General features: G+C 49.8%; 1 protein-coding gene across 1 annotated transcript in view; it reads right to left on the reverse strand.

Annotated features, from left to right (window-relative positions):
* Positions 1-711: 711 nt before the first annotated feature.
* CCDC12 (coiled-coil domain containing 12) overlaps positions 712-11,806 on the reverse strand; it is a 59,840-nt gene continuing 48,745 nt past the window's right edge. The window contains exons 3-7 of the mRNA XM_003794532.3: positions 4,793-4,872; positions 2,475-2,536; positions 2,209-2,243; positions 1,174-1,250; positions 712-1,078 (exon numbers count right to left, since the gene is read on the reverse strand). Coding sequence (XP_003794580.1) covers positions 996-1,078; positions 1,174-1,250; positions 2,209-2,243; positions 2,475-2,536; positions 4,793-4,872 — 337 coding nt within the window. The 3' untranslated portion in view covers positions 712-995. The remainder of the gene's footprint in view (positions 1,079-1,173; positions 1,251-2,208; positions 2,244-2,474; positions 2,537-4,792; positions 4,873-11,806) is intronic.

An 11,806-nucleotide genomic window follows, 5' to 3' on the forward strand; every position in this document is an offset into this window, starting at 1 on the left:
AAGAGGCGAGGCTAAGAAAAAGCTCTGAAGGAAGCTCAAGGGCGTAACCATTCCGGAGGAGATGTGATTCTAGTTGGCCACAGGCACCTGGAGTCAGAGATGGTGCGGCGAGCCAGGGAACCTGGAGAGTCAGCTCCACATCAGACACTCGTGGTCCCAAAGCCAGGACTTTGGGAGTCCAAACCTGAAACCCAGTCTACAACACCCCAGTCTTTATCAGAGTAAAGCACCCCTCTCTGATGCTGAGGCCCTGTCCTTGGAGAGCCATAGTCTAGGCCTGGGCTGGGCAAAGTGGGGAAAAGAGTGCTAGGGCCTCAAAATAGGAGTGGACTCTAGTTGGGGTTTGCCAGGGCTCAGTCTCTTCCTTCTCTCTCTCACACTATGAGGGGATCCACAGAGGACCAGGGTACAAGCCTCTGCAGCTCTCCCACAGAATGCTGTAAGGCGTAGGCCTAGAGGAAGTCTTAAAAGAACTAACTCTCTCAGGTCCCATCCCCGTCACCCAAGAGTTTTTAAATGACCTCTACAACAATGGACTAGACCAGAACTTGGTCCTAGATGGTCAGCCCTAGGCCTTCACCACCCCTCCAGCCTTAACATACCCAGCCCAACACTGGGGTTCTTCATGTTAAGTACCATCTCTGCGGCTACCCTGTCTTGGAACCCAAACCCACAGCACCCCAGGCACAGGCAACACCTGACAGGTTTCTGCCACACACAGGGGTTTACTCAACTTTATTTCCACAGATTAAAAAAAAAGTTCAAAATACATACATATGTACAGACCCAGCATGCCCACAGAGTTGTTGCTGGTTCTGTTCTCACTAAGAACAGAAGGAACTGCTTAGGAGCCCTCACCCGTTAGGGTTTCAGACTTAACGAGGCACAGTCAATACTCTGAAGCCAAACTGGAGGTGACAGCAAACCCAGCCCCACTCTGCCCAAGGGTCCACCTACAGGACAGGCTTAACAGGAGCAGGGGGACAGGGCACACCTCAGTCAGAGTCACAGGTTTCTTGCTCGGTGGTGGCATCCACTGCAGAGGCTAGGCTGTCATCCTGGCCTTTCAGCCTCTCACCTGAAATGGATGGCAGACAGGAAGGGTGGAGAGGGGCCCAGTGCTTGGGCCACCACCAGAGGATAGGATCCCACCCTGCCAGGCCCTGCACTTACGAATCAACTCAGCGATGGCCCTCTGGGTCCGCTTTTTTAGCTTCTCCAGTTTCTTGGCTACATCTCTCTTGAGGTCCCTGAAGCAAAGAGGTGGAGGGAGGTACAAGGCTGAAGGTTGGCCTGGTGACTCCTTGGGCTCCTCCCTTCCTGCAGCCCTCTGGCATCAGGAGTCACAACCATTGCCTGAGGATGTTACCTAGAGAGGAGGCCAGGATGCTCCCCACCCCACCCCCCCATGCCTGTTAAAACCCCAGCCATCCTTCCATGACCCATGAGACTGGAGGACTAGCTCCACAGACCCACAAGGGAAGCTGAGCCAAGGCATGCAAGAATGGGTAGGTCTTCAGGGATCCTCTCTTGGTCTGCCCTGCCCAGTCACCATCAGGAGTAACTTGCTCCATCCCACTGTGGGCCCTGCTCCTCCTCCAGCCACAGGCTCTCCCCCTGCACTGTGGGCTTCCAGAAGTACACTTAGCCTATTCCCTCTGGCTCTGGGTTTCCCAGGACATACAGTCATGCCTGTGTTTCATCAAATTAAAAACACCCTCAGCTAGTGCTATACTTGACCTAGAATTAGGTGAGAAGGACAGAGTCCAAGACACAAATCTCCCCACCTATAGTCTCCTCTCTCATCAGGGCTGAAGAAAGAGGAGGAAACTGGGGCCAGAGGGGAACACACTAGTTAGTGGTGCAACAAGGACAGAAAGCTGTGTCAGCCCTTCCCTCCATGATACCCCCCCTCTGTGGTCCCCTGAGAACAAAGGCTGGCCTTGCTCAAATGGGACTGTCTGGAGCAGGGAATCTCACCCTTTCTTGAGGAGCCCGCTGCTCCTCTTCTACCTGAGCCGTCACTATCATTTTCCTCTCATTGCCCCATTTTATGTCCTTCTCAGCACTTAGCTCTGACATTAAGGGTCTTGTGTAGCTCTGTATCTTATGTCTGTACTGTCCATCTCCTCACTGGAAGAGGGGACAGCCCACACCTAGCACCAAGCGCCCCCCAGTCTGCAACCATCCTGCATGGGAAAAACTCACCAATCAGGCTTCCGGGGTGCGAGGTTGGCCAGGTCCTGGGGTGGGAGGAGACACAAGACAGGGCTGAAGTGGTCCAGTTCCAGGGCAGGTGAGAAGACATGGTAGAGAGGTAGGGAAATGAGAGAAACGGAAGGAGGAAGGCAGAGATGGGAGCAAGGACAGAGGTGGAAAGGGAATAAAGAAGAGAAGGAGAACGGAGGGAGAGCAGGTAGGGAGAGCAGCAGGACACAGAGGCAGAGGCAGCCACAGCGGCCCCAGGCACTTACCACTTCCTCAATGACGGGCTCTGGCTTGGCGGCCTCCAGCTGCTCCTTCACTTTCTCCTCCACTAGGGGGTGCAAGACAACAATGGAGGCCTGTCAGAAAGGAGCTGCCACTGCAGTGACACTGCCTCCTGTGGCCCCAGGGAGAGAAAGAGAACCCAACTTTCCTTGCACCCAGCTATCCTTGGCTCCAGCCAGAGGTGGAATGCTGCAAAGGAAGCTCTGAAGAAGGGGTCTCTGGGTTTCCTAGGGAAGACGGTCACCCCAGGTTGCAAGAACGGGACAGCAGGATACGGTAACGTGCCTGAGTCAGTCCACATGCACCAATGCTAACCCCAGCTATGAACCTAGCGGGCTGCCTATACAAAGCGCAGTTTTGTGAAGGGCCTTGAGGACTGGCTTTCCCCATAACCCCAGGGCTCCTGGGCTCTGTGGATGCCCTGTGGGCCCTGGCCAGGCCAGAGACACATGCGGCTTTTCTTCCCATCCCACCTCAGGTGTGTGTTCCCAAGACAAGGGGACAGGCAACTCCTGGCTCCACTAAGCCTCCAGGCAGAGGCAGAGCACCAGAAGAGGCCATGTCCCCTCAGAGGACTCCTCTGGGCTGAGAAGTGGACATACCCTTGGGGCCCTTGGGCAGCAGAGCAAGATGCTGGGTCCTGTGGGCTGCATCTGTCCCAGAGGGAACAGATAACCAAAGCACTAACAAGTCTGGGCTCTGTAGGCTCCCTCAACCCCCTGCCATATACACAGTGGCCCCAGGAGTGCCCTCCCTGCCTTGTCTCACCTCCCTCCCCCTAAAGATGTGGGCTGGTGCTGCCTCTTAACCCTGAGGCCCAGAGCCATTCCTTACCCTCCCATGTCCTGCCCTACTGCTCTCACCATGCCACTGCCCTGCCAGGTAGAGTCCAAACCTTGAAGCAAATTACCAAGGGAGTGTCTGGATTTCAGGATCAAGGGGGGAGGAGCAGACTGGGATATAGACAAACAGGTGACACTTTACTTTTTTACAAGATGCTCTTTATTAATTTATTTTACAATCAAAAGTTGATAACAAGCCACGTGCGATGGCTCATGCCTGTAATCCCAACACTGTGGGAGGCTGAAGAGGAAGACTTGCCTGAGCAAGAGTGAGACCCCCAACTCATAAAAAAATGAAAAACCCAGGCTTGACAGCACCCATGCTCAGCACTTAGGGCGCAAGCTATATACACCCAGGCAGGCGGGTTTGAACCTGGCCCAGGCCTGCTAAACAACAATGACAATTGCAACTAAAAAATAGCTGGGTGTTGTGGCAGGCGCCTGTAGTCCTATATACTTGGGAGGCTGAGGCAAGAGAATTGCTGCTGAGGTTGCTGTGAGCTGTGATGCCATGGCACTCTACCGAGTATGACACAGTGACACCCTGTTAAAAAAAGAAAACTCTAGCCAGATGCCTGTAATTCCAGGGGCTTCCAGAGGCTGAGGCAGCGGGATGTCCACAGCCCGAGTCTAAGGTCGCAGTGAGCTATGATGCCATTGCACTCAGCTCAGGGCATAGGATGGGACTCTGTCTCAAAAAAAAAAAAAAAACCAAAAAGGCTTGGTGCCTTTAGCTCAGCAGCTAAAGGCGCAGGCCACATATGCTGGAGCTGGCGGTTTGAATCCAGCCCAGGCCTGCCAAATGACAATGATGACTACAACCAAAAAACAGCTGGGCATTATGGCAGGCACCTGTAGCCCCAGCTATTTGGGAGGCTGAGGCAAGAGAATCGCTTAAGCCCAAGAGTTGGAGATCTGTGAGCTGTGACATCACAGCGTTCTACCCAGGGCAACATAGTGAGACTCTGTCTCAAAAAAAAAAAGAAAAGAAAAGTTGATAACAAAAGTAAAAATAAAAACAGAGACCTGCCAGGACAGGGTCAGGTAGAACCCCCAGAAGCTCATGGTCACTCATGCTCCCCACGTCACAGCAGAGAGGTAAGCCCTGCCCCCTCCTCTGTGTCCTGTGCTGCCAGCCCATTGCTCTGCATGCCTGAAGGGTCAGCTCCTCATCAGGGTGTCTCACTCTGTCCCACCCCATTGCCCACAGGACCCACCACCCTGCTCTGCTACCCAAGGGCCCCAAGACTATATCCACTTATCAGCCCACAGGAATCCTCTGAGGGGACACAGCCTCTTGTGGTGCTCTGACAGACTCCCTCAGGGCCTCTGTCAGAGCTTTTCACGTCTGCCATGAGGTGGTGATGGGTGGTCCTGGAGGCCTAACTCCTGCCCTGGTGCTGCTGCTTGTTCTCCAACAGGGCAAAGCCTGCTGATGTAGAGAGAGGCAGCCTACCTACCTGCTACAGGTTTGGCCTGGGGCACCCTCCTCCTCTTCAGGTCCTCATCCTCGGGGACATAGTTCCGCAGCCTGAGTTCCCTAAGACAGAGAGGAGAAGCAGAGAGGGAATCAAGGGTGTGACATGGTCTTAATCACCTCATACATCCTGCAAGTCAAAATGTTACAAAATCACACAAGCTGGTCACTTCCTGACTTTTCTCTGATCCCTCTGGAGAGGGCAGCACAGAAAAACAGGGCATTGCCCAGACAGGCCCTCCGTAGCCCCTGTCTCTGCTACTTGGCAGCAGGACTGGCTGCCTACTGTGTTGGAGTGTGGACCTCCTCCAGACCTGGGAAGGGATCCCTAGAGAGCATGCACTGAGTGTCTCCTGGAGTATCCCTGCTTGACAGCTATAGAAAGAGGGTCACACAGCAGTGGCTGCAAATCTGAACCCAAGGCAAAGTGTGACTCCCAGCCAGGATCAGAACTCCTGGGCCAAGTTACCCCTAAAAGAAAAAGCCCGTAGTCACCCACTAGTTCCCCAAGACTGGTCCCCTACCCAGAGACTTCCTACCCTGGGCAAATGCCATGTTGTCCTACTAGTGGAAAGGATCTGGGTGTATTGGGTCAAGGGCACGTAGCAGTGAAGACTGACACGTGGACAGGCAAGCATGTGCTGGGGGCTTCAGAAGGAGCATGGCTGCCTGCAGCCGGGTGGAATGTGGACGGACTCTTAAAGGAGGCAATGTCCAGGCCTGTACCTGTAGCAGACAGGGCCGTGACACAAAGCACTCAAGAAGCTGACTGTACTCTACAACTACAGGACTGGCCCATGAGGGCTGTGGAAGAGGCACAACTGTGGAGGCACCTGTAGTTCAGCAGCTAGGACGCCAGCCATATACTCCGGAGCTGGAGGGCTTGAACCTGCCTGGGCCTGCCGAACAGCAATGACGACTACAACCAAAACATGGCTAGGCATTGTGGCGGGTGCCTGTACTCCCAGCTACTTGGGAGGCTGAGGCAAGAGAATCGCTTAGGCCCAAGAGTTTGAGGTTGCTTTGGGCTGTGAGAGATGCCATGGCACTCTACCTACCTAGGGTAACATAGTAAGACTCTGTCTTAAGAAAAAAAAAAAAAAGAAGAAGAGGGAAAGGCTGAGAAAGCCACAGTCCACCTGGGCAGTGGTGAGAACTGCATAGCTCCCACTCCTGCAAGAGGTCTTTCAAATGCTCCCTGGGCAGACCCCACAGGGAGCCTCGAGGAACAGAGCCCTCCAGTGGAAGCTGCAGCCAGCAACCACACTTTCATTTCCCTCCTGTCTCAGTGTCCTGAGGCAGGGCTGACTACACCAAGAGCCCACTGGGGGCCTCCCGGGTGTGGCAACTCATCAAATCCCAACTCCACACATATAGAAGCAGGTTCCTGAGAAGGGGGGGCTCCCAGTAACTCCACGGGGCAGCAGGGTGAGAGTTCCTGAGGGCCGGTGAGCCTAGTAAAGGCAAGACAAGAGACACTGGAATCGACACCCAGGCCCTGGCAATCCTGCCAGCCAGGTGAGCCTGGCCTGTGGTCCTCTTTCCCTACTACCTCTTTTAGTCCTTGATTGCAGGTTCCTCAGAAAGTTCTGGGCTCCAGGGCAGGGAGCAATTTCCCAACAGAAGGCCTCCCACAACCTGCCATCTCCCAAACTGTCATAGCAAACTTTCCCAGAGGTGAGGCAGCTGTTGTCTGTGGTCACACAGCTGGCACGTGGCAGTGCTCTGAATAGGGAGGCTTTCAGATACCAAATTCATTCCCCCATTCAAAAGCACCACCTGCTCCCTCCCCCAGCTCATGTACCATCTCCTTCCCCTCAGAGGCACAGGGACTGAGCCTATGACAAGGTGAGGGTGAGTGCAGCACCAGAGCTGCCTATGAAGGACGCCCATGCTACATTCCCTAAAGCCTGCATCCTCCAAGGAACAGGGATATCCCACATGCTTCCTCACCCCTCATGCCTGCCTCAGGCCTGGGGGTAAGGGTCAGGCCACTGAGTGTGCCTCGGGGAGAGAAAGTAAGGCATGATTTGGTTCAATGACTTTCATTCACAACGGGGTGGGAAGAAAAGAGGAAGAGAAACTGAGTGTGGGAAGAAAACTGCAGGGATTGAGGGAAAAACAGTCACTCAGAAACTATCTCTGAGGTTCTGTGAGAAATGCGTAGAAGAAAGGAGTCCAGTGGGAACTGTACCAAGAACTCAACCATATGTTCACCCCCTCTCTGATGCCCATGGCTTCAGAAGACCAGCTGGAACCAGGACAGAACAGCAGGGGAAAGGCCAGAGAGGTGAGGGCAGTAGCCATGCTGCCTACTGTGCCCTGTCCTGCCCTGTCCCACAGCAGAGCACTGGTCAAGCTGTGAAGAACACCTGGGTCCCCATCATCATGGGATGGTCCTGTTCTGGGCCTCAGTTTCCACTTCTGTGAACATGGAGGCTGTTCCAGGTGTGTCTAGCTCTATCAAGCTAGGTTCAAGCCCTCCCCTAACCATCTTTGAGAGGTAATGGAGAGACTCCCCCCTCCCATGCCCAACTAACTGCCCTCCCTGGTGATCTCCACCACTGTTAAAGGGCAAGAGTCTCTGGCAGAGGTCATGGAACTCCGGGTAGGGGGTAGGGGCCTGGCCTTTCCAATAAGCTTAGGATTCAACTTCCTTTCTTCAAACAACACCTGATAACATGTATTTTTAAAAATCTGTTTATTGGCCTTGGAGAAATATTAAACCGATAAGGATTTTAGAGGTTGTGATCATGAAGATAAGGAAAATGCAACAAAATGCGCCTGACACTGGACACCCCTCTCCCATTAAAAGTATCTGTCCATTTATAAGTGGCCAAAAGGTGAGAAGCTGAGCACGGCTTCCTACAGTCTCATGGGGCTGGAGAGATGTGTGTTAGGGCAGCAAAGAGGAGGGTTCTGGCAACCCCCACCTACTTTCTCTTGTGACTCCCTCCCCACCATAAGCCCCATCCTAAGAACAAGGTTCATCTGAAATAGACCACTCTTCTCAGGGACTGAAACATACTTGGTACCAGCACAGTTTTAACTGGCCTGCTCTTTGGCAGAGGGGACAATGTAACTGGGTAATGGTGAGAGGAAGCTTCTTTATCAGTCCTGAAAGGGTAGGTCAAGGTACCCCTAGGCTAACTGCCTACGAAAAGGTAGAATAAATTCACTCTGGAGGAAAATAAATTATCTAGAACCTCAAATTATCTTTAGAATTTTTCATATATAATACTACAATATCTAAGATTCAGTTGAACTATGAGAAAAAATAGAAATATACTCACAGGCAATCCAGATATTGGAATTATGAGAAATAATTCTTTTTTTTTTTTTTTTGGAGACAGAGCCTCAAGCTGTCACCCTGGGTAGAGTACCGTGGTATCACAGCTCACAGCAACCTCCAAATCCTGGGCTCAAATGAGTCTCCTGCCTCTGCCTCCCAAGTAGCTGGGACCACAGGCATCCGCCACAATGCCTGGCTATTTTTTTTTTGGTTGCAGCCATCATTGTTGTTTGGTGGCCGAACCTGCCACCTTAGGTATATATGGCTGAGCCTTAGCCACTTAAGCCACAGGTGCCGAGCCCAGAAATAAAATTTTAAATACTTATGATTAACAAAAGTTCAGGAAAGGAGACCAAAATTAAGAATTCAATGAATGGGCTCAACAGCAGTTTAGATACAGTGAAGAATAGATTAGTAAACCATAAGAGATGCTAAAAAATATCCAGAGTGAGATACAGAAGAATAAAGTTGGTAAATACAGAAAAGACATAAGAGCCATATGGAACACGGTGAAAAGAGCTAACATACAGAGTGCCAGAAGCAATATTCAAAGAAATAATGACAGAAAAATTTACAGAATAGGCCAGGCATGGTGGCTCATGCCTGTAATCCTAGCACTCTGGGAGGCCAAGGCGGGTGGATCGCTTGAGCTCATGAGTTCAAGATCAGCTCTGAGCAAGAGCAAAACTCTGTCTCTAAAAATAGCTGGGCATTGTGGTGGGTACCTGTAGTCCCAGCTATTTAGGGGGCTGAGGCAAAAGGATCACTTGAGCCCAAGTGTTTGAGGTTGCTGTGAGCAATAACACCACAGCACTCAACCCCAGGGTGACCAAGTGAGACTCTGTCTCAAAAAGAAAAAAAAAATTTTTACAGATTAAAAAAATTATGCAGAATTTATGAAAGAATTAGTCATCAAGCCATAAATTAAAGGAATATTATGAACTCCAAAGAAAAGCACACTTAGGCAAATCATTGTCAAACTACTAAAAACAAAAGACAGAGAAAATTTTAAATTAAAGATACCTAACCTTCAAAAGAACAACTGAAACTGACAGCCAACTTCTCAATGAAATTATGGAAACCATAACACAATGGAAAAATACCAGGGAGGTGCAGAAAGAAACTAAAATGCGGAACCAGAATTCTACATCAAGTTAAAAAGCCTTCAAGAGAAAAACTTTTCCAGATAAAGCAAAGTTAGTAGGAGAATCAGGCATTAGTAAATCTGTCAGTAAAGGGAGTACTTCAGGCTAAAGAAAAATGATCTTGGCCAGGTGTCGTGGTTCCACGCCTATAATCCTAGCACTCTGGGAAGCCAAGGTGGGTGGATTGCTTGAGCTCACAAGTTCGAGACCAGACTGAGCAAAAGCAAGACCTCGTCTCTACTAAAAATAGGAAAACTGAGGCAAGAGGATCGCTTGAGCCCGAGTTGGAGGTTGCTGTGATCTATGATGCCATAGCACTCTACCCAGAGCAGCAGCTTGAGACTCTGTCTCAAAAAAAAAAATAAATAAATAAATAAAGAAAAGAAAAAAGAAATGATCTCAGGTGGAAGAATGGAACTGCAGGGAAAAAATGCAGGCAGGATAAATACATAGATAAATTTAATGAATACTGACTGCATAAAATAGCAATAATAACTTGTAGGATTTAAAATACAGCAGCAATAGCATTAAAGGCAGAAAGAGCAGCAAATGGCGTTAAGTGTTCTAAGGTCCTAGCACTATATGGGAAATAGTAAAAGTATTGCTATTTTGTATTAGACTTTGATAAGGATGTGTGTTGTTATCCTTGTGGAAACTACTAAAAGAAAATAAAACAGGTTAACAAAGAAAGGAAATTGGGAATGATTAAAAATCAAAAAATCCAAAAGAAGATCAAGAGTTAAGATAAAAAGGAAAGTCAAGAAACAAATAGTAAGACAATAGGTTTCCACATAAAGCAGACCCATGCTGTTATCCTGGGGAGGGGTGCCCATTACCACTGTCTGGTGCTATCATAGCTCTTGGAGGCTGTGACTAACAGCACCAGCCAGACCAGTAGGGCAGGTCAACACCCAACAACTTGTTAGCAGGCCAAGAAATGTTGAAGCAGCCTGCACCCATTAGGGAGTCATTGGCAACTGGAAGCCACCCTTCTAGAGGCCACTGGAGCCAAGTGCTCGTTCTGCTACCCCCATTTTAGAATGAGGAAGTTACTGAGAGGAGGAGGTGCTAGAGCCCTGGACTTCCAACAATACAACGTGGGTCCAAATCTTGTCATGGCTTCATTGGAGTCCATACGGAAATCACGAACACCTGTCTTTCATTAGGCTGTGCAGGAGTGACATGGGCTGTGGACATCAACAATTAACAGAGCTGTGTCTTATAGGACATGCTGCTGTCCCAGAGGTCCCTTCCCAGATCCTGAGAGCTCTACCTACTGGGATGGAAGCATGGCTGACTTACATACAGTCTAAGATGGGAAAACACACAGAGAGTGCCCACGGAGAGTGACCTTTGTATGCAGCTGGGAACAAACAGCCCAGCAGATACATGCATGGCCTGCCAAGGCCTCTCAAAATACTCCCAATATAACTGGGAGTAACTGGGTGGATACAAAGTAATCCTTGTGTGACCCACAGGGTGACAGGGATGGGCCTATTTCTGCATACTGCCACCCAGACACACCTCCAGCAGTTGAAGCCTCTTTCCTGGTCTCTTCCTGCCTGCCTTACCAGTCTGTCTGGTCTCCACAAGCTTGGTGTTAGTTACTAGCAAGCCAAGTAACTCATACCAGCCAGAAGCCTGGCTTATCTTAGTCATCTCTGCAAGCTTGACTGCTCAGAACTGAGTGAGGATGACACCTGCACTGAACCTTTCTGTAGAGGGAAAAGAGATGACAGGATTCAACTCCATGGGCCCTTCCTATGCCTCAAGCGATGCCTGGGCAATGAGCCACAGGAAGCGTGGGACAATCCCCAGCTCTTAAGGAGCCAAAGACAAAGGTGTAGGATCCTCCAGCCTTTTAGCCAGGCCTTCCTATTCTAAGGCTGCAAAACACACTGGCAACCTGAGCCAGGTGCTATGGAGAACACAAACACAGGAGGCCTTTCCAGGAGCTAATCTTTTCCTAGGGGAAAGAGCGCATCATGTAAATTCTGGCTATGTGCCCTGAGGTCCATACCAACAGTAGCATGGCCAAAGGAACAATGAAGACACTATGAACTTTTGTGGAATGAATGAATGCCCGGATAGACCCCTCGATTGAGAAAAGCAAGGTGAGGAACAGTAGCACAGGAGGCTGTCTACACGTAAAAACAAACATGCAGGGGAAGGGATGTATCTCAGCAAATTTGCATATCTGTGCACAATCTATCTCTGAAAGAAGCCAAGAAGCTGGCTCCAAAGGGTCTGAGTTGGGAGTGAAGGAAGATATCTTTCCTTATGTACCACTTGAATTCCTCACATACTCAAAAATAGCTACAGCCATTTTAAAATGGATATTAACCATTAAAAATGTTTTCAAAGGATTGTTTTGAACATGCAAGAGAAAATTCATGGAAAGAAAAAAACAATAAAAATATTGACAGTGATTCTCTGTAGGAGTGAATTTTACTTGCTTCTTTGATTTCCTGTAGTTCCCAGAATTTCTAGAGTAATCAGTATTCTTTCTGCACAGAACCAACCAATCAAGAGGACAAAAGGAAACAAAAAGGAAGAGAGA

Source organism: Otolemur garnettii, unplaced genomic scaffold (genome assembly GCF_000181295.1).
Source record: "Otolemur garnettii isolate 467f Iridium unplaced genomic scaffold, OtoGar3 scaffold00082, whole genome shotgun sequence".
NCBI classification, from domain to species: domain Eukaryota; kingdom Metazoa; phylum Chordata; class Mammalia; order Primates; family Galagidae; genus Otolemur; species Otolemur garnettii.